This window comes from Vipera ursinii, assembly GCF_947247035.1.
Source record: "Vipera ursinii genome assembly, chromosome: 1".
NCBI lineage: Eukaryota > Metazoa > Chordata > Lepidosauria > Squamata > Viperidae > Vipera > Vipera ursinii.
Genome location: NC_139512.1, coordinates 340,947,788 through 340,968,331, shown reverse-complemented (window position 1 = coordinate 340,968,331; position 20,544 = coordinate 340,947,788). Strand labels below are relative to the sequence as shown.

Below are 20,544 nucleotides of genomic sequence, written 5' to 3'. Positions count from 1 at the left end.
ATTGGCCACCAATACTCCTGAAGGAAAGAAGGCCCATTATGATGCTGAAGGAAAATAGAAAGTTGATATGGCGAGCAGAAGCCCCCACCAGCAGAACAGCAGAAAGCCTACTCTCCCCAAGAATGTTGCTGAAAAGTTGCCAAGTGGTTTCTGAGTTTTTTTCCAAATTAAGAAGTGTATGAGATTTCTCCTCATGATATATTCTTGGCCTGGGCCAAGCTGCTTTTATCTGTCCATTGCCTTGGTAGTCCCAAAGGCAACTGGACTTTCTTGTTTTTTTCCTTGAAAATGTTTTGCTTCATATCCAAGAAGCTTCTTCAGTTTGTGAACTGAAGAAGATTCTTGGATGAGAAGTGAAAAGTCTTTTGAAAAAGCACCTTTGGGACAACCATGACTTGGATGATTGAGAATCTCCATAGACATTGCCTGGTAGCAACTCCTCCTCCTGTTCTTCAAGGCCATTCCCTCTGCCTTCTACAAGCACCTTAGTCAATACCTCACAGTTTTTAATTAAATTGAAGATGCCACTTACTAAGTGACCACTTGAATGCAATACACTGCAATCCCTACAAGAAACTGACTACCAATACATTTTCTTATGTAGCAAACATTAGCAATTAAGGGACCTGATGAGAGAAGTTATAAGACGTGAGGCAAATGTTATCGTTCTGAACCATCCATTTGTCTTCTTATATTTTGGTTCTAGGTTTTAAAATTTCTGACTCTTGAGGAAGCAGAGTCCTAGAACTGGTCTCACGTATACAATCTAAAAACTATCTCTTTGGTTGTAGCTTCAAGAATGCAGCTCATAAGGCCAAAAGGAAATGTTAACCAAAAAGTGTTAATACAGGATTGATCAACTTGCCTCCGCTCCGTTTCACATCTTTCGTCAAACTCAACATCGAAGGAAGTTGCTCCTGGGCACAGGAAGACAGTAACATCATGGCAGTTGTTATCGTAATTATGAGGAGATTCTGCTGTCCATGTTCGTAGTACCACTGGCTGCTCCTGCTGCCAGCTTTCTATGCCCATCTGATACAAATAAAATAAAAAGGAGGAGCAGATATTAGTTAACTCTCTGAAGCTTGATCTAGAAAACAATTGTGACCAACGGGCACATGGAAAATTAATTGAATCCTTCATTTTAGATCCTGACCTGTCTGATAGCTATGGCCTGCTCACTCAGGGATCTGTTTTTCTATTTTAAAAGTTCTATCTGACTTTCAAAATCAGATTTTCCTAAGCTGGTTAACAACAAATCTTCATATGCCAGAGGCTAGAAACCTGCTATTCGACTGAAGACTCTGTAATGCTTTACAGATTTTGGCACATACTTTAAGCAGGAAAGAGAAATATCAGCTACAAGTACTAAAAATAATAGTTGTAAAAATAGAGCAGTACAGAGCTAAGACTTAATTAATGACTGAATAAAAACAGACTTCTCAGTGCTACTCCAGCTACAATAGATACTTATTTTTTTAGATACTTATCTAAAGATAAGTGTTTCTTAAGTACCCAGAAGCCTGCAATCTACTTAAATGTTTCACTATGACTTCTTATTCACAGTGTTAGCATTACAATCCCAGCATTTAATTTAAAAACTAAAATATTGTTAAGCATTTGTGTGTTTTTTCTCAGATTACCTTATTTGGACAATTTTCAGACTCTGCAGACAGGTCATTCAGTAATTTTGTCAATGTGCTAACATCCTGCAGGAGGCTCCCATGGGGGATGTCTAAAATGCAGAAATCCTGCAGAAAGATCACCTAGGGAACAGACAAAGCATCTGATGTTAACACTTACACAAAGAAGCACCAAACTGAAAATAGGCAATTGCCGTAGGAACTCATTCAGCTCACTCACCAGCTGACGGACTACCATGGCAAAAACAGAGTTGCTTAATTTTTCCACAGTGGTTTTCACACTGTATTGAGATAGGAGAGACTCTAAAATTGTCTTAACACTTGACAGAAACTGTTGTACATCTAGACAAAAACAAACAAACGTAAGGCAACAGTTAAAGGAAATATCAGCAACAGGATTCTGTCACTCGGTGCCCACTAACTATGTTGGATTACATCTACCTTCATCTTCAGAGACTGACACATGCATCGCTTTAGAGCAGACTAAACTAAAATGTCGGTGACTACTTATGAGTATTACCTCAGATACAGTACTCACATTTTGTAAGGATTTCTTTGGCAAGAGGTTTGGATGCTGCATCATTGCCTTTAAGTTGCAGGTAACACCAGGACAGAAGACTACCCTGTACTGACCAGAATAAGGACGAGAGAACAGGGCCAGTATCTTGCAATACAATGTCCTTCATCAACATTTCACACTGGGGAAAAATCAGTTAAGTTCAAAGTTGTTAGAAATCAAAACTAGAAATTAAGCAACTAAAATAAAATACACACCCCTTTCTTGACCTGAGAGGGGTCACAATTTTTACTTGGGGACCAGAAGAGATATGTAACCAAAGAAGCTGTTACCTGTGAGCTCCCACTCCTGAATTAGAACAGCTAACTAATTGGAGGAATGGGTATTCAACATCACATTTTTTTAATGTTCTCAAGTTTATTATTTTTAAATGTATCAACATGACAGAAACTGCACTTTTTAAGTCTAAACGTGACATCAATAATAATTAAGCAGGGTGGACACTCTTTTGGCAATTGCCCAACCTGACTGGGATGAAGCAATTGAGGAACATAAAGTGGGTGGGATAACATCATATAAGAAGTCTGGATATGGCTATTTGGGTTTTTTTTAAAAAATATCTGTGAAACAGCATTGAATCACTAAGTTTAAATTGATGTCCCATCAGAAATCAAAACGAAGAGAGTTTGCTGGCTGGCTATCCACCACCTCAACTTGCTCACAGTTCTTTCAAATATGTTTAATTATAATTAAATATAATTTTAAATGAAATCCAATCAGTTTTCTGCTGTTTAATGCAGATCTCAAATGTCAAATGTGACACAACACCCAAAAAATTAGGCATCTCTACTTCATCATATACAAAAAAACTATTAAACATTATACTCTACATTCTATACTCTATTGTACACTTTACAATACTGTTTAATTTAAAAATGATGCAAAATAGTGATATTACATCAAGCAGAGCTTATCACTAAATACTTACGAATGTTTTGTTCAGCTTTAGCTATGACTAACGAAAACCCAGCTCTATTGGTATTTAAATTTGCAAATAATTTTCTGCAAATTCAATCAATATTGCCCCCTCAATAGTATTTATTGAAACAAACAAACCCTGGTATACCTGTTCTGAAACTATTGGAACATATTGTCCGAAGTAGCTTTTCAAGAAATAATGTATATATAAATTATCACTTCTATATGAAAAAAAAAACATTTTTAAAGACTACAACCTCTTTTGACATCACCACCAGGAGGGTCCTCATTACTGTTAGCACTTCAGTAACATCAACATCTGCAGATGTTCCTTTATCTGGTAATAGCAGAAGTCCACCTGGATCCTGATCACTGAAGAAGAAAGAACATTTCCATAATAATGTATTGTTAATTACCAATTGGAATTGGCAACTGGTTAATCTTTAGATCAGTGTTCCCCAACCATGGCCACTTCCAGGCCTATGTATTTCAACAGCCAGAATTCAAGGTGCTGGTGATGACCTATAAAGCCCTAAATGGCATGGGTCCGGACTACCTACAGGAGCACCTGCTGCCGGCGTCAACTTCCCTTCGTCCTGTGCGCTCCCACAGAGAAGGCCTCCTCAGAGTCCCGTCGGTCAGGGATTGCTGGCTGGCGGCCCCCAGGGGGAGAGCATTCTCTGTGGGCGCGCCAGCCCTTTGGAATCAACTGCCTGTTGAGCTCCGGACAGCTCCCGAACTTCACTCTTTCCGCCGTGACCTGAAGACTTGGTTGTTTGAACAGGCCGGCCTGGACTAAAGGTTTGAGTTTATTTTAACTATTTATTGTTAGGGCTAATTAATTTTAATTTTCTTTTTAACTTTCGTATGTTGCATTTTATTGCACTGTACACCGCCCTGAGTCCTTTGGGAGAAGGGCGGTATAGAAATTAAATAAATAAATAAATAAATAAATAAATAAATAAATAAATAAATAAATAAATAAATAAATAAATAAATAAAATTGTTATCAATGGCTGTGCTGGCTGTGGAATTCTGGGAGTTGAAGTACACATTCCTGGAAATTGTCACGATTGAGAAAAACTGTTCCAGATAATGCAGAATTTGACATCAACCACCTCAGCCAGTATGAGCAATAAAAACTGATGCTAAGATTTATCATTCAGCCAATTTAGTCTAGTGGTTATCACACTAGGCTAGAAAGTAAGAGAGCATGTGTTCAAGTCTTGCCTTAGCATGAAAGCCATGGGTGACCTTGGGCTAGTCATTCTCTCTCAATCCAACCTTCCTCACAGGGTTGTTGTTTTAAGGACAATAGGAGGAGGAAGGTACCGTATATACTTGAGTATAAGCCGACTCGAGTATAAGCCGAGACCCCCAATTTCACCCCCAAAAACTGGAAAAAGTTATTGACTCGAGTATAAGCCGATCCGCCGTTCTGCAAGCCTCTGCCGCCAGCAGAGGCTCGATCCGCCATTTTGCAAGCCTGAATACACAGGAATACCCTGTGTGGCCGCGGCTCGTCGGCAGGTCTCCGTTCCTCCTGCCGACCTTTGGGGAGGTTTGGGCGCCTCCCCAAACCTCGGCAGGTCTCCGTTCCTCCTGCCGACCTTTGGGGAGGTTTGGGCGCCTCCCCAAACCTCCCCAAACCTCGGCAGGTCTCCGTTCCTCCGCGCAGACCTGCCGACCTTTGGGGAGGTTTGGGCGCCTCCCCAAACCTCGGCAGGTCTCCGTTCCTCCTGCCGACCTTTGGGGAGGTTTGGGCGCCTCCCCAAACCTCCCCAAACCTCGGCAGGTCTCCGTTCCTCCTGCCGACCTTTGGGGAGGTTTGGGCGCCTCCCCAAACCTCCCCAAACCTCTGCAGGTCTCCGTTCCTCCGCGCAGACCTGCCGACCTTTGGGGAGGTTTGGGCGCCTCCCCAAACCTCCCCAAACCTCGGCAGGTCTCCGTTCCTCCTGCCGACCTTTGGGGAGGTTTGGGCGCCTCCCCAAACCTCCCCAAACCTCGGCAGGTCTCCGTTCCTCCTGCCGACCTTTGGGGAGGTTTGGGCGCCTCCCCAAACCTCGGCAGGTCTCCGTTCCTCCGCGCAGACCTGCCGACGTTTGGGAAGGTTTGGGCGCCTCCCCAAACCTCCCCAGGTCTCCGTTCCTGTTTGGGGAGGTTTGGGCGCCTCCCCAAACCTCCCCAAACCTCGGCAGGTCTCCGTTCCTCCGCGCAGACCTGCCGACCTTTGGGGAGGTTTGGGCGCCTCCACAAACCTCCACAAACCTCGGCAGGTCTCCGTTCCTCCGCGCAGACCTGCCGACCTTTGGGGAGGTTTGGGCGCCTCCCCAAACGTCCCCAAACCTCGGCAGGTCTCCGTTCCTGTTTGGGGAGGTTTGGGCGCCTCCCCAAACCTCCCCAAACCTCGGCAGGTCTCCGTTCCTCCGCGCAGACCTGCCGACCTTTGGGGAGGTTTGGGCGCCTCCCCAAACGTCCCCAAACCTCGGCAGGTCTCCGTTCCTGTTTGGGGAGGTTTGGGCGCCTCCCCAAACCTCCCCAAACCTCGGCAGGTCTCCGTTCCTCCGCGCAGACCTGCCGACCTTTGGGGAGGTTTGGGCGCCTCCCCAAACGTCCCCAAACCTCGGCAGGTCTCCGTTCCTGTTTGGGGAGGTTTGGGCGCCTCCCCAAACCTCCCCAAACCTCGGCAGGTCTCCGTTCCTCCGCGCAGACCTGCCGACCTTTGGGGAGGTTTGGGCGCCTCCCCAAACGTCCCCAAACCTCGGCAGGTCTCCGTTCCTGTTTGGGGAGGTTTGGGCGCCTCCCCAAACGTCCCCAAACCTCGGCAGGTCTCCGTTCCTCCGCGCAGACCTGCCGACCTTTGGGGAGGTTTGGGCGCCTCCCCAAACGTCCCCAAACCTCGGCAGGTCTCCGTTCCTGTTTGGGGAGGTTTGGGCGCCTCCCCAAACCTCCCCAAACCTCGGCAGGTCTCCGTTCCTGTTTGGGGAGGTTTGGGCGCCTCCCCAAACCTCCCCAAACCTCCCCAAACCTCGGCAGGTCTCCGTTCCTCCGCGCAGACCTGCCGAGGTTTGGGGAGGTTTGGGGAGGCGCCCAAACCTCCCCAAAGGTCGGCAGGAAGAACGGAGACCTGCCGAGGTTTGGGGAGGTTTGGGGAGGCGCCCAAACCTCCCCAAAGGTCGGCAGGTCTGCGCGGAGGAACGGAGACCTGCCGAGGTTTGGGGACGTTTGGGGAGGCGCCCAAACCTCCCCAAAGGTCGGCAGGTCTGCGCGGAGGAACGGAGACCTGCCGAGGTTTGGGGAGGTTTGGGGAGGTTTGGGGAGGCGCCCAAACCTCCCCAAACAGGAACGGAGACCTGCCGAGGTTTGGGGACGTTTGGGGAGGCGCCCAAACCTCCCCAAAGGTCGGCAGGTCTGCGCGGAGGAACGGAGACCTGCCGAGGTTTGGGGACGTTTGGGGAGGCGCCCAAACCTCCCCAAACAGGAACGGAGACCTGCCGAGGTTTGGGGACGTTTGGGGAGGCGCCCAAACCTCCCCAAAGGTCGGCAGGTCTGCGCGGAGGAACGGAGACCTGCCGAGGTTTGGGGAGGTTTGGGGAGGCGCCCAAACCTCCCCAAACAGGAACGGAGACCTGCCGAGGTTTGGGGACGTTTGGGGAGGCGCCCAAACCTCCCCAAAGGTCGGCAGGTCTGCGCGGAGGAACGGAGACCTGCCGAGGTTTGGGGACGTTTGGGGAGGCGCCCAAACCTCCCCAAACGTCGGCAGGTCTGCGCGGAGGAACGGAGACCTGCCGAGGTTTGGGGACGTTTGGGGAGGCGCCCAAACCTCCCCAAACAGGAACGGAGACCTGCCGAGGTTTGGGGACGTTTGGGGAGGCGCCCAAACCTCCCCAAAGGTCGGCAGGTCTGCGCGGAGGAACGGAGACCTGCCGAGGTTTGGGGAGGTTTGGGGAGGCGCCCAAACCTCCCCAAACAGGAACGGAGACCTGCCGAGGTTTGGGGAGGTTTGGGGAGGCGCCCAAACCTCCCCAAACAGGAACGGAGACCTGGGGAGGTTTGGGGAGGCGCCCAAACCTTCCCAAACGTCGGCAGGTCTGCGCGGAGGAACGGAGACCTGCCGAGGTTTGGGGAGGCGCCCAAACCTCCCCAAAGGTCGGCAGGAGGAACGGAGACCTGCCGAGGTTTGGGGAGGTTTGGGGAGGCGCCCAAACCTCCCCAAAGGTCGGCAGGAGGAACGGAGACCTGCCGAGGTTTGGGGAGGCGCCCAAACCTCCCCAAACGTCGGCAAGTCTCCGTTCCTCCGCGCCCTGCCTGCCTGCTTCTTTCCGCTGCGGAAAGAAGCAGGCAGGCAAGGCGCGGAGTTTGGGGAGGTGCGCGCGCACCTCCCCAAACCTCCCCAAACTTCGGCAGGTCTCGGACGGCGGTGGCTTGGGAGAGGTGCGGGCGATCCCGGAAGCACCAAAGCCTCGGCCGCGCACAAGTCCTCGGTAAGTTTTTTTTGTTGACTGGAGTATAAGCCGAAGTGGAATTTTTCAGCCCAAAAAGTGGGCTGAAAAATTCGGCTTATACTCAAGTATATACGGTATACTGAATAAGTTCACCACCTTGAGTTATTTGTAAAAATAATATAAACCAACATATGAATTGCTGCAGGTTCTAAAATAGAGCCATGTATTTTTCAATCCTTATGGTTACAGTTTATTTTTTTTAAGTAATTCAGATCCAGTTTCTATATTAACCATTTCTACTTTTTTGTTTCCTGAAGCAGAAATCTCATTCTGATGATCAGCGGGTTCATATCACAAAATGACAGATTTGAAAATGTTAAAAAAAATGCCAATGAGATAACTCAATCAAACAATGCAAAGATTAACTTGCTTACCTAAAATAAGCACAAAGGGATTTGAAAGCAAGTTGCACAGATGGCTTGTGTTTCTGCTTTGTAATATTATTCTGAAAAATAGAAAAGGATCTTTTAAAAATAACTCACAAATATACACTTTTGGCAACAGAATAAATAAGCAGAATGGAATATCTCAAAGGATTGTTAGGTAGATACAAAACAGTGTTAACGGAATCTACTTAACTAGATAGTGTTATTTATAATGAACATGTACAAGATAAAATATAGTTAATAAATATTAAAACTAATAAAATTGTTGTTGGGAGGCAGACTGAGGTAGACTGGACAGAAGATGCATGTATCTAAGGAATCTAATCTTTAAAAAGTACTTTTAAGTAACATATACAACAAAAGCTACATTTCACTGATCTTCACAACATACCAGCATTGCAAAGAGCTGTTCCCGCCTGGTATGTCTATGGGGGAAAAAGATGGCTGCTCCATTGAGTAATGTGTTAGTCACTTCCTGCTTCAGAGTCTTCAGCGGTGTGGAGTCACTGTTGCTGTTAACAACTGTTCATTAAAAAAAGATAAAAATATGCTGACCTAATAAACCAAGTACATTTTGAATTCCAATTACTTTTCCTGCTGTTTCTAAACTTCTATTGCAATCTCATCTCAGCTTATGACCACAATCAAGCCTAAAATTTCTTAATAATAATAATAAAGTTGGAAGGGACCTTGGAGGTCATCTAATCCAACCCCCTGCTCAGGCAGGAAACCCTATACCATTTCAGACAAATGGTTGTCTAATCTCTTCTTAAAAACTTCCAGTGTTGGAGCATTCACAGCTTCTGGAGGCAGGTTGTTCCACTGGTTAATTGTTCTAACTGTCAGGAAGTTTCTCCTTAGTTCTAGCTTGCTTCTCTCCTTGACGAGTTTCCATCCATTCCTTCTTGTCCTGCCTTCGGTCACTTTGGAGAATAGCTTGACTACCTCTTCCTTGTGGCAGCCCCTGAGATATTGGAACACTGCTATCATGTCACCCCTAGTTCTTCTCTTCATTAAACTAGACATACCCAATTCCAGCAACCGTTCCTTATAATGTTTTAGCCTCCAGTCACCTAATCATCTTGGTTGCTCTTCTCTGTACTCTTTCTAGAGTCTCAACATCTTTTTTACGTCGTGGTGTCCAAAACTGGATGCAGTATTCCAAGTGTGGCCTTACCAAGGCATTGTAAAGTGGCATTAACACTTCACATGATCTTGATTCTATCCCTCTGTTAATGCAGCCTAGCACTGTGTTGGCTTTTTTGGCAGCTGCAGCACACTGCTGGCTCATATTTAAGTGATTGTCCACTAGGACTCCGAGATCCCTCTCACAGTTACTACTATTGAGCAAGGTACCCCCTATACTATATCTGTACATTTGGTTTTTCTTGCCTAAATGTAGAACCTTATTTTTTCCACCATTGAATTTCAATTTTTTAGATAGTGCCCAGTGTTCAAGTCTGTCCAGATCCTCCTGTATCTTAAGCCTGTCTTCTGGAGTGTTGGATATTCCTGCCAGCTTGGTGTTGTCTGCAAATTTGATGAGTTCCCCATTTATCCCCTCGTCCAAATCACTGATGGAGATGTTGAAGAGCACTGGGCCCAGAACAGAGCCCTGGGGGACCCCACTACACACTTCCCTCCATGTAGATGTGTTTCCATTGAGGACCACACGCTGATTACGGCCTGTCAGCCAGCTACCAATCCATCTGGTGATGCTGCTGTCTAACCCACATTTTCCTATCTTATCAAGTAGTAGGTTGTAATCTACTTTATCAAATGCCTTACTGAAGTCCAAGTAAATTATATCCACAGCATTCCTCTGATCCACTAATTTTGTCACTTGGTCAAAGAATGCAATAAGATTTGTCTGGCATGATCTGTTTTTGACAAACCCATGATGGCTTTTAGTAATGACTTTCTGTAAATGAGACAGTTGTTAGGTGAATTTTGCTTCACTTCATGACCTTTCTTGCCATAGTTAAGTGAATCACTGAAGTTGTTAAGTTAGTTAACACAGTTGATAAGTGAATCTGGATTTCCTCATTGACTTTGCTTGTCAGAAGGTTGCAAAAGAGGATTGCATGATCCTGGGACATTACAACCGTCATAAATATGAGCCAGTTGCCAAGTGTCTGAATTTTGATCACGTGACCATGGGGTTGCTACAACAGTCATGAGTATAAAAAACAGTTATAAATCACTTTTTTCAGTGCCATTGTAACTTTGAACACTCAGGGATTATCTTTTCTTTAAGACCCATCAAGAAGATACCAATTAAGGATATCTTTGTTTTGGGAGGATAAATTACAGTCCACTAGGTATGCAACAATTTCAGCAGCTTGTAACAATTTGTGAAGCCTACAAAAGGTTGGAAGATGCTATGACAACTCCCACCCCAACAGAAATCAGCTGATGAATGAGGCTTGGGCTCCAGCAAACAGGAGATTAAATAGAGATTTAAATAGAGATTAACAGATATTCTTATGCACAAGGTCCCTGTTTGTTTGTTTTTTATTCTCTGAGTCGAGAAGGAATTGACCACAATGAGAAGCTAGTAGGAAGAATATAAAAGGGTCAACTTCCCTAGCAGAAAGTATACTTAACTCCAAAGTCCAGACATCTTGAGATCTGAGATTAGATATCTGTCATGGAATCAAGGATCGGTAGGACATCCTCGTTCCTAGGAATTTCATAGCAATTGGATTCTCTTTCCCCACAACTCCTCAAAGAATTGCCAGCTACCCTGCTCTATAAATGCCTCACATTATTATATTAAAGGAAGAAGTCTCAGCTACATGGAATTCATGGGTTGTAGCGAAAGATGAGAAGAATCACCTTCACACAAATGTTTATAAAGTTCCTCTGCTGCTTCTGTACTTTCTACTGTTGTTTTCTGAGCAGCTTTCTCAGTCTTTGCAGCTTTGGGATCTGATGTAAGCACTGAGAAGCAACTCTGAAGAAGTTGTAAGAGAACGGCCTGGGCATCAATGCATTCTTCTCTTGGGCTACAAGGAGAAGCCACAAAACAGTTGTCATGAAACTATGGTTAAGACAGTAATTCAGCATTTAAAATGCGTTCCCTAAACATAACCAAGCACAGAACCTTACATTGTGTAATTTCCTATGTACCAATCAGCAGAAAGTCTTTATAACACGATTGTGGGAGTTAATAAATATCTCTGAAGGACTCTGTGTAACACAGACTTCTTGAAAATCTAATACTTGCTTTAGATTTTTATTTTTCTCAACTGTATAATGATTTCCTTTGAACAACAGCATTGTGCCTGCTGATAATTGCATATGATTTATGATAGCTGTAAGTTACCAATCTCATGTATTTGACAACAGACCAAAGCTGAAGGTTTTCACTATTAATAACCACAATGATAACCCTAAATATAACTAATTGTGCTGACTTTTGTTTTGTATAATTGAAAGGGACCTACTTTTCTTGAAGTTTACTATAAAAATTCCAGAAAAGTTTTAAATCCAGGCCTGTGAAGTCCAGATATGATTTATATCGTTGACCACTTTCCTTCTTCTGAACCTATAAAAGAAATTACTAAATAATAAAATGGAAAAGAATTTGATATGAACTAGATTTTGCTGGGACCAAAGGTGCAGCTTTTAAATAGCAATGAGAGTGAACCGATTTTGAGAACAAAAAAATCCAGTGACATTCTGAAGATAGAAAATTTATGACAGAATAAGACTTTGTGGATTTGAATCATGCACTTGATGATCTGCTATTCACTGAAATGGAATCCAATCCCTGAAAGATAATTGCATAATACATCTAAAAGTCTGAAATGATTCATATAATAATGCACCTGTCATTACGTAAACTATACATTCTAGTTACTGAGTACTTTTGAAGTATTATCAAAGTGTTATGGTAATCTAGTCTAGATGTTATTAGGTTGGAAACTGAACAAAGAGAAGCAACCTGGAATTAAAGAGAAACTTCCTGACAGTGAGGACAATTAACCAATGGAACAGCTTGCCTCCAGAAATCGTGGGCACTCCAAATCGTTGGGTTTTTAACATGGTTTTATTATTGTATATATCGGGCATAATTATTTAATTTTTTTTTAACTTTTGTACTTTGTTTTTTAGTATTTATTGCCCTGTACACCGCCCTGAGTCCTTCGGGAGAAGGGCGGTATAAAAATTTAATAAATATATAAATATAAATACACTGGAGAATTTTAAGAAGAGCCTAGACAGTCACTTATCCGAGATGGTATAGGTTCTCCTGCTTGAGCAGGGGGCTGGACTAGAAGACCTCCAAGGTCCCTTCCAGCTCTATTCTATTCTAAGGAGTAGCATTATCATTCTAGATCATCTCTAACCACAGACCCTGCTGCCACACCCAACTATGATGAAAGAAACTCAGACATAAATGCAACAGGCCAAATAAAAATGCCTCAAGTTGCAAATCTGTATTTTGAAGAGTGCAATCTCACTCAGGTTAATACTTTAATAATTCCTCGCATATCTGAATTCCATACAGAATGGGTTTTATTGAAATTTTACACCATTTTATATTGTCATTCTTGACAAGATCATTTATTTTTAAGAGCTTATTAAAACTTGTCAATGTGGCTTAACAAAACACTCTACAGAAGAAAAGTTACAATGAACAAAACGCCACATACCAAATCTTGTGCAAGTTGTTGAATGAAAGACAGAGTTTTTAGAAGAAGAGTCATTCCACAAACGGTATCGTCATTTAGTCTGTCACATTCCCTACAAATTTTGTTTCTGCTAGGTTCTTCAGATGCTGAGCGAATATAACCAAAGACACTTAATCCTTGTACTCCCAGCCGTTCAGCTTTCTCTTGCCTGGTGCATAAGAACTTTACCATCAAGTACTAGAAAAGTACAGAAAACAAACATGAGTCCAAGCAACTTTTAAAAAAAAAGACTAGACCATTTCACACTAAGATTTACAAACACATTTCTATTATGAAATATGGTTAGCTATTCTGTTTTCGGTTCTTTTAACATCAACATAAGTGTTCTGAATTCTTAAAACTAAAATGTTTGATTCAGGTGATTACAGAATAGCTTCTTTCCTGTTGGAGGTAATGCCTTTAATACAATGCCTGTTGCAGCCTTTAGCACACATCTAAAATAGTGTGTGTCTTCTTACATTAGACTAGGAGTGTGCAATTACCATTAGATCAAGGCACTTAGTGCAAAAGAAGAGGGCTGGATCAGGACCCATTTTAGGCACAGGAATCATTAGGGATTTAAATTTCTTAAAACTTTGCAAAACCCTGAAAAAACAACAAAAAAGGCTGAAATATGGGATCACCACAACGTGTGTGGGGCAAGGATGTATGTAAGAGAAGCTAGCAGGACATTTGTGGCCCCAGACTACACCTCTGCTTTAAAGCTATACTTTGTTATGATCAAATATACATAGATTTACTCAATTAACAGCAACAATACAACAGTCCCTAATATAAAGTTTGAATTGCATAGAAAAAGTCACCAAAATTTATTTATTTATTTTTATTTTATTTTAATTCCATTTATATCCCGCCCTTCTCCGAAGACTCAGGGCGGCTTACAAGCTTAGCAGTAGCCTTCATTCTATGTATATGCCTGCTTATTAGGGCTTTCACACACACCCCCAAGCGGCATTATTACAAAGTCAGCTTAATGAGATAAAATGAGATAACAATGGGGAAAAAATAAAAAGTAACAATAAAATGTTGATGTTGTTTGTAATGTTGCCTTTAGCTTGATGTGAATGGGATACCTAACAGCAAATTAATGTACCTACCTCCATTAAGCCTGATATATAATTCATGTATTTATTAGATTAGTTTGCTTGACCTCCAGGAAATGGTGGCTTGAGGAATTATTATTTTTGGTTTGGCTAATAAGTCCAACTAAGACGTTATATGCATCTCACTGAACCACCATTTAACCATAAGGTAATAGCTTATTCTTTTAAGTCCGGATATGTGATACAATGAGAGGCAGTATGATACAGTGTACTTTCCTTCATTGTAAGAAAGCACTGGGTGACTTTAGGCCAGTTACTCTCTCAGGCCAGTTCCTATTGTGGAGATAATGAAGGAATATCCCCACACAAGTTATCTTGAGCTTTCAGAGGAAAGACGCCACATATATCCATAGACAAAGAGACAGTCTGTCAGTTTTACCTTAGATATTCTACACTGCTGCATTTTGACTTCTACTTCATCCCATTCCTCTTCCATTTCAAACCATCCAACAGGATCTTCCTCTCCAAGTTCTTCACATACAATGCTACTTCTGGAAAACAGGCAGTATTAAAAATAATAATACTTGTACTATATACTAGATACGTTACGTAATCACCATTTCCAGCCTTTCCAGCCAGCTTCCAACAAGCGATGACAATGGGGGAAGCCAGATTCGCCTAACAGCCTTGTGAGTCACTTAACAACCGCAGTGATTCACTTAGCAATTATGGCAAAAAAGTCTTTAAAAAGTCACTTAACAACTGCCTTGTTTAGCAATGGAAATCCTGGTTCCAATTGTGGTTGTAAATCAAGGACTACCTGTATTTTTAAAGGCAAAGATATTCATCCTTATCATTAGTTTTAGCATGATTTGTGCAGCATGATAAGAAGCACGGGGTAGAATATCTGGTGGATTAGCTGGTCCAATGTGACACTTTCAGCTGGAATTGACTGTTGGGATCGCGTGTTCTGTCCCAATAGACTGCCATGCTTAGTTTTCAGTGAAATGTCACAAGTCAAAGAGTCTTCCTAGAAAGCCCCAGAGTCAGTTGTTGGTCTTTTCAGTTAAAAAGAGCAAGTGAGCTGTGATAGGCAAGGGTTTGTCTACTGAGCTCTTTGGGAGTTTTACTGCCAATGAAAGAAGCTTATAGGCTAACTTAGTAAAAGGCAGCTTAACATTATGTGTTAATGAGGCACATTTGTTGTATACCTACCTTGTTTTTAAGAAGCAACGGAATTCCTCTAGTTTCCATTTGTCATAGCTCTCAAATCTTTTGAAATGTTCGTCTGCATGAAATTTATCTGAAGAGGAATTGTAAGCAAACACCAATCCACATCGGGCTCCAATTGCTCCTCTCCGCACCTACGAGAAAAAAAAAGGATCTTTAGCACTGCACCAATCAAGAGGAGAAAAACTAAATGACTCCTCTGAGACTAGGCCAGGGGTCGGCAACCTCGGCTCTTTTATGACTCGTGGACTTCAACTCCCAGAATTCCTGAGCCAGCTATGCTGGCTCAGGAATTCTGGGAGTTGAAGTCCACGAGTCATAAAAGAGCCGAGGTTGCCGACCCCTGGACTAGGCCATATAAACTCCATATAACCTTATTCTACATAAATAATACTCTTCCCAACTTTCAAATTGATTTGATGCATTATCTAACTCATTCATAAAAGTAGAGGATACAGATGTTCACTACTACTACTACTTTTTTCTTTCTCTTTCTTTCTTTCTTTTTCTTTCTTTCTTTCTTTTCCTTTCTTTCTTCTCCTTCATTTTAGCCATTATCTGTCTACCCACTGCAGGACGAAGGGCACTTCTGCATGTTTCCAACCGCTAAAGTCCTGAGCTTTCTTTTGCCAATTGGGCCCGTAATACTTGCTGATGTCATCTGATTCATCTTGTTTTAGATCTCTTTCGTGGATGCTTTTTATCAAGTGGGATCTATTCTGACTGCCTTGATCCACCTACCAACATTTTTTCTTGCTATGTGACCAACCTATTTCCATTTCAATTCTTAAACAAACTATTACTAAGGGTTCCCTACTCTGAAAAAAAACTATTCCTATTATTAATATTTTACTGTTTAAATTATATGTCCTGCAAACTCCCCGCCCCCATTTTTATTACAAGAAGTTAAATGAGCAAAAATTCCGTATTTATATAAAGACCATGCAATTAAAAGCAAAGCAAAGAGATTCACCGAGAATATTTAAGAGCATTCAGACCTTTATTCTGATTTGTGTGACCTGAAAGGCTGATTCTGTCCCAGTTGAGAGAATGATGCTGGCCTGCCTTTTTCCGGTCTCTGTCAGGAAGCCTTTGGATAAAGAATATGCAACAACTTATCTGGAATGTTCAGAACAAACTTTTCCACCTTGTTACATGTTTGGCTTGAGACTGTACAACTGGTGTGCACATTAATTAAAACTTAACTGTGTCTAAGAATTAAGTTTATAATTTGAGTGTGCTCTTGGAACTTGCTTTACTCCTGATGGCTGGCTAGTATATAAAATGCAAAGATGATTCTCACTTAATGACCACTCATTCAGTGACTATTCAAACCCACAACAGCACTGAACAAGTGGTACTTATGATTGGTCCTCAAAGTTCTGGGTGGATGTGGCAGCGTCCTCATAGTTATGTGATCACAATCTGGGTAGTAAGTGACTGGCTAACATTTACAACATCATAAGTATCTTATGGTCATGTGAACACCATTTGTGACCTTCACTGCTTGCTTCCAACAAGCTAAATTAATGGGGAAACCAGTAGGAAATTGCAAATGGCAACTATGTCATGTTGCAGGATTTGTTTAACAGCAGCAACCAGAAGTTGTGCAATTGCTGTCATTAAGCAGCATGGTCATATGCAGTTCTGCTTTATGACTGCAGATGGAAATTCAAGTTCCAATTGCTGTTGTTAACCAAGGACTACTTGTATTACAAGCCACTGTTACACATGCCCAGTTCTATTGCAATATGCTGAATATGGCTCTGAAGAGCATCTAAAACCTTTCATAACAAGTATGAGAAAATGTTAAAAAAACGCGTTATTTGGCACATTGCTCTTGTTTCCAGTCTCAATGCAGATTGCTGGCTCTTACCACCAGAATATTAAATAATTTATGATAAGTGAAAAAAACTTTCTACCATGATGACGGTTGTCTTGTGAAGTCACACATGTCACACATTTATATTGTTGTTCCTCTTTTCTGTTTATTGCGTTTTTAACATTCTAAATTACTGTTTTATTGTACGGCTCTTTGATATCTCTGTCTGAGGCAGAAAAGTAAGATGGAAATGTTTTTACTGAGTTGAAAATGAGAATCAAAGGAAGCCCTTACCATCGCCTGTCCATGGTTCCACAAGCATATTTTCAGGTCCTGACTTGTCTTCCTTCCCTTTGACATCACAAGCTTGCAGAGTGAGATGCAGGGCTGTTCCTGGAAAAGCAGAGAAGCTTTATCAAGAGACACAGGGTGCCCAACTGAGTCTAACTGAACAGAGTGGGCTAAGAATGACTCAGAATAACCTGTACTCTTTCAGCTTAAGTTCACGAGGATGACTCCACGTCCAACATTTACCAGTGGAAGTATGTGGTTGAAAGAAAAACTTAAAATTTATTCTTCCCAATATATGTTCAACAACACAAGTGCCACATTATAACTGACTATTAAAGAAACACTTATACAGGTACAGTCGTAGACCTATGCCCACAATTGAGCCCAAAATTTCCATTGCTAGGCAAGAGAGTTGTTAAGTGAATTTTGCCCCATTTTGTGACCTTTCTTGCCACAGTTAAGTGAATTACTGAAGTTGTTAAATTAATAATAAATAAATAAATAAATAATATGACTATTAAGTGAATCCGGTTTTCCTATTGATTTCGCTTGTCAGAAGGTTGCCAAAGGTGATCATATGACCCTGGGACACTGCAACCATCGTTAAGTTCCTGTCAGTTGCCGAACTGCTGAATTTTGATCACATGACCATAAGGATGCTGCACATTTACGGTTGTAAATGTGAAAACAGTCATAAGTCACTTTTTTCAATGCCATTTAACTGTGAATGGTCACTAAACGAACCGTTGAAAGTCGAGGAATACCTGTATTTTCATCTAGTAAGGTGTTAAACTGAGTAAAACAAAGGGAGGTAAATAACTGGGTTTTTTTTCCACAACAGGTGCAGTTGGAAGTAGTTCACCTCAGGGGAAAATGGGGAGGAGAAACAGATGTGGATTTACAGGCAAAAGATTTGACTAAATTCTACTACTATAAAAAAATGATTTGGCCGAGTCACTGCTCAGAAGCGTCCTGATCGCTTGACTCCATAAAAATCAGCCTAGTGCAGAGCTTAAGATGTTCAGCTAGGATCAGAATCATTTGGGGGCTTGAGAAAAGAGTGGAAAAGTGGTTACAGCTTCTGAGAGGCAAACCTCTTTCATTCTCTCCTTAAACCTCCTAACATGACAGGGGGCACCCACACAAAATAATGCTCGTGGTACTTAGCACAAAAGTGGTCTTCACGGTTGTAGGAAATGGGAGTATTAAAGATGGGAATGGAAATGACTTGACTTTCAGAGGCCTCCCACATTCATTCCCAGCTTTAATTTGCTCCCAAATATTTATTTATTTATTCTATTCGATTTATATACCGCCCTTTTCCCGAAGGACTCGGCAGTTTACAGGGCAAATTAAAAAAAAATACAATATACAGATTAAAATACAATTAAATTAATAGCCCCAACACTTTAAAATTGAATTTAAAACCTTAAAAACCCCTCAGTCCAGGCCGGACAGCTCAAATAGCCAGGTTTTTAGGTCCCGGCGAAACAAACAAAGGTCGGGAGCGATCCGGAGGTCCACCAGCAGCTGATTCCATAGGGCAGGCACGCCCACCGAGAATGCTCTTCCCCTGGGAATCACCCGCCAGCACTCCTTCACCGGCGGCACCCTGAGGAGGCCCTCCCTGTGGGAGCGCACAGGACGATGGGAAGTTGATGCTGGCAGCAGGTGCTCCCTAAGATAATCCGGACCCCTGCCATTTAGGGCTTTATAGGTCATCACCAGCACCTTGAATCTCACCTGAAGGGCAACTGGAAGCCAATGCAGCTCGCGGAGAAGAGGCGTTACATGGGAGTATCGGGAGACCCCCATTACAACTCACGCGGCTGCATTCTGCACTAGCTGAAGCCTCCGAATGGTCCTCAAGGGCAGCCCCATGAAGAGAGCATTGCAATAGTCTATCCGGGAGGTCACAAGCACGAGTGACTGTACGTAGGGCATCTCGGTCCAGATAGGGCCGCAACTGGCGCACCAGGAAAACCTGGGCAAAAGCCCCCCTGGCCACGGCTCCTATATGATCTTCCAAACTGAGCCGTGAGTCCAGGAGGACGCCCAAGTTGCGGGCCCTATCTATATTGCACCATACAGTATAAAATGGGCCATCTTGCCCCTGGATCTTAGCAGTTCGATTTCAGAGATGTGGGGGATGCTGGAAAACATCAGGTGGCCTGCAAGCTGCCTCCCTGTGCTGTAGTTCGTGGATTGTGGAAGGCTAGCAGAGAAACAAAATAAACTCCTGGTGGCAACAATACCAAAGTCTAACCCAGAGGACTGAACATCCCCCAAGCACAAAGTTTCCAGCAATGGTTACCATATTTGTAGAGCAGGTTTTGCCTGACTGTAGCCATGGAAGTAATTAGAGAAGCAGCCTTATAAGCAGTTTCCAAGTGGCCAGCAATAGTGCAAAGTGAATTCAACACTTTCGTCAGGCTCCCTCTGGCCAGGGAAAATGCTAGCAGCGTAAGTTCTACTTCTGGAGAGGCACAGTAGCTGGAACGGAAAAAGAAAGATTAAATTTTTAAAGCTTGCAATTTATTCTAATTTGCCATCCTCCTCCTCCTCCTCTTTATATTCTAGCTTAATCCTTACCATACCTGGTAATTCCCAGGAGAAAATTGTCCACTTCTTCCAACACATTGGAAGATAAGAAACTTGAAATGTCTGTGGAGCCTGGAGACAGAGAGAGAGGCGGCATATGTTGCAATGCCTTCCTAGAGGGCAAGAGAAAGAAAAGGCAGTCCATCAGAAATTGCCTCAAGCCCATCACAAGAAGCCAAGTCATAATAGGTAATATTTGCCCAAGAATCTGGCAACAAAAGAACAAGGGACTTAATTACATTTGCCTTTACTTTGTGTTTCAGCAACCTTTGCTTGTATTTAGCTGCTCTGGTTCCTGAATAAAAGCAATTTGTTAATTAATACTCTGATACCTGCCCTTGATCATGAGAGCTTATTCTACAGACAATTCAAGGTAATTAATTTGTATGAGAAACAAAAACATCCTGGCTTACAATCAAATTGGTTTAATCCATGTCATCCAGTCCTGTGATACACTTCTTAGCGTTTCCCTGAAGATGCACTTAAAAACTGGCTGATCGTCAACATGGTTATCTATAAAGTAGCATGAACACTATACTGACCTTGAATCTTTTGGCCACTAGGCTAGCAGTTAATATCTTTAGGTTTCCTCCAGGTTTTCCTTCACTCCATGGAGGGAGTGAAGAAATTAGTTAGTGACTGAGTTAATTACATAGCTTTATACAACTTTATAACTTTAGTTTTTTAAACTGTAAAAAAGTTTTAACTTTTTATTAGGATGCATAAAATCATCAAAGTATTTCAAAATCACTTACTTAAAAAATCATCAATCTAAATGGAGATTTAATAATTGCATTGCTTCTAAGACAGACAAACCAACAAAAGGAT

The 20,544-nt window shown here is 42.6% G+C and overlaps 1 protein-coding gene across 1 annotated transcript in view; it reads right to left on the bottom strand.

Moving 5' to 3' along the window:
- Positions 1 to 20,544, bottom strand: part of ZZEF1 (zinc finger ZZ-type and EF-hand domain containing 1) — an 85,889-nt gene that overhangs the window by 44,464 nt on the left and 20,881 nt on the right. The window contains exons 7-22 of the mRNA XM_083372609.1: positions 19,713 to 19,829; positions 19,430 to 19,608; positions 17,119 to 17,217; positions 16,001 to 16,092; positions 14,988 to 15,136; positions 14,212 to 14,323; positions 12,691 to 12,906; positions 11,479 to 11,579; positions 10,868 to 11,037; positions 8,421 to 8,551; positions 8,018 to 8,088; positions 3,396 to 3,510; positions 2,182 to 2,341; positions 1,864 to 1,985; positions 1,644 to 1,766; positions 866 to 1,032 (exon numbers count right to left, since the gene is read on the bottom strand). Coding sequence (XP_083228735.1) covers positions 866 to 1,032; positions 1,644 to 1,766; positions 1,864 to 1,985; positions 2,182 to 2,341; positions 3,396 to 3,510; positions 8,018 to 8,088; positions 8,421 to 8,551; positions 10,868 to 11,037; positions 11,479 to 11,579; positions 12,691 to 12,906; positions 14,212 to 14,323; positions 14,988 to 15,136; positions 16,001 to 16,092; positions 17,119 to 17,217; positions 19,430 to 19,608; positions 19,713 to 19,829 — 2,124 coding nt within the window. The remainder of the gene's footprint in view (positions 1 to 865; positions 1,033 to 1,643; positions 1,767 to 1,863; positions 1,986 to 2,181; positions 2,342 to 3,395; positions 3,511 to 8,017; positions 8,089 to 8,420; positions 8,552 to 10,867; positions 11,038 to 11,478; positions 11,580 to 12,690; positions 12,907 to 14,211; positions 14,324 to 14,987; positions 15,137 to 16,000; positions 16,093 to 17,118; positions 17,218 to 19,429; positions 19,609 to 19,712; positions 19,830 to 20,544) is intronic.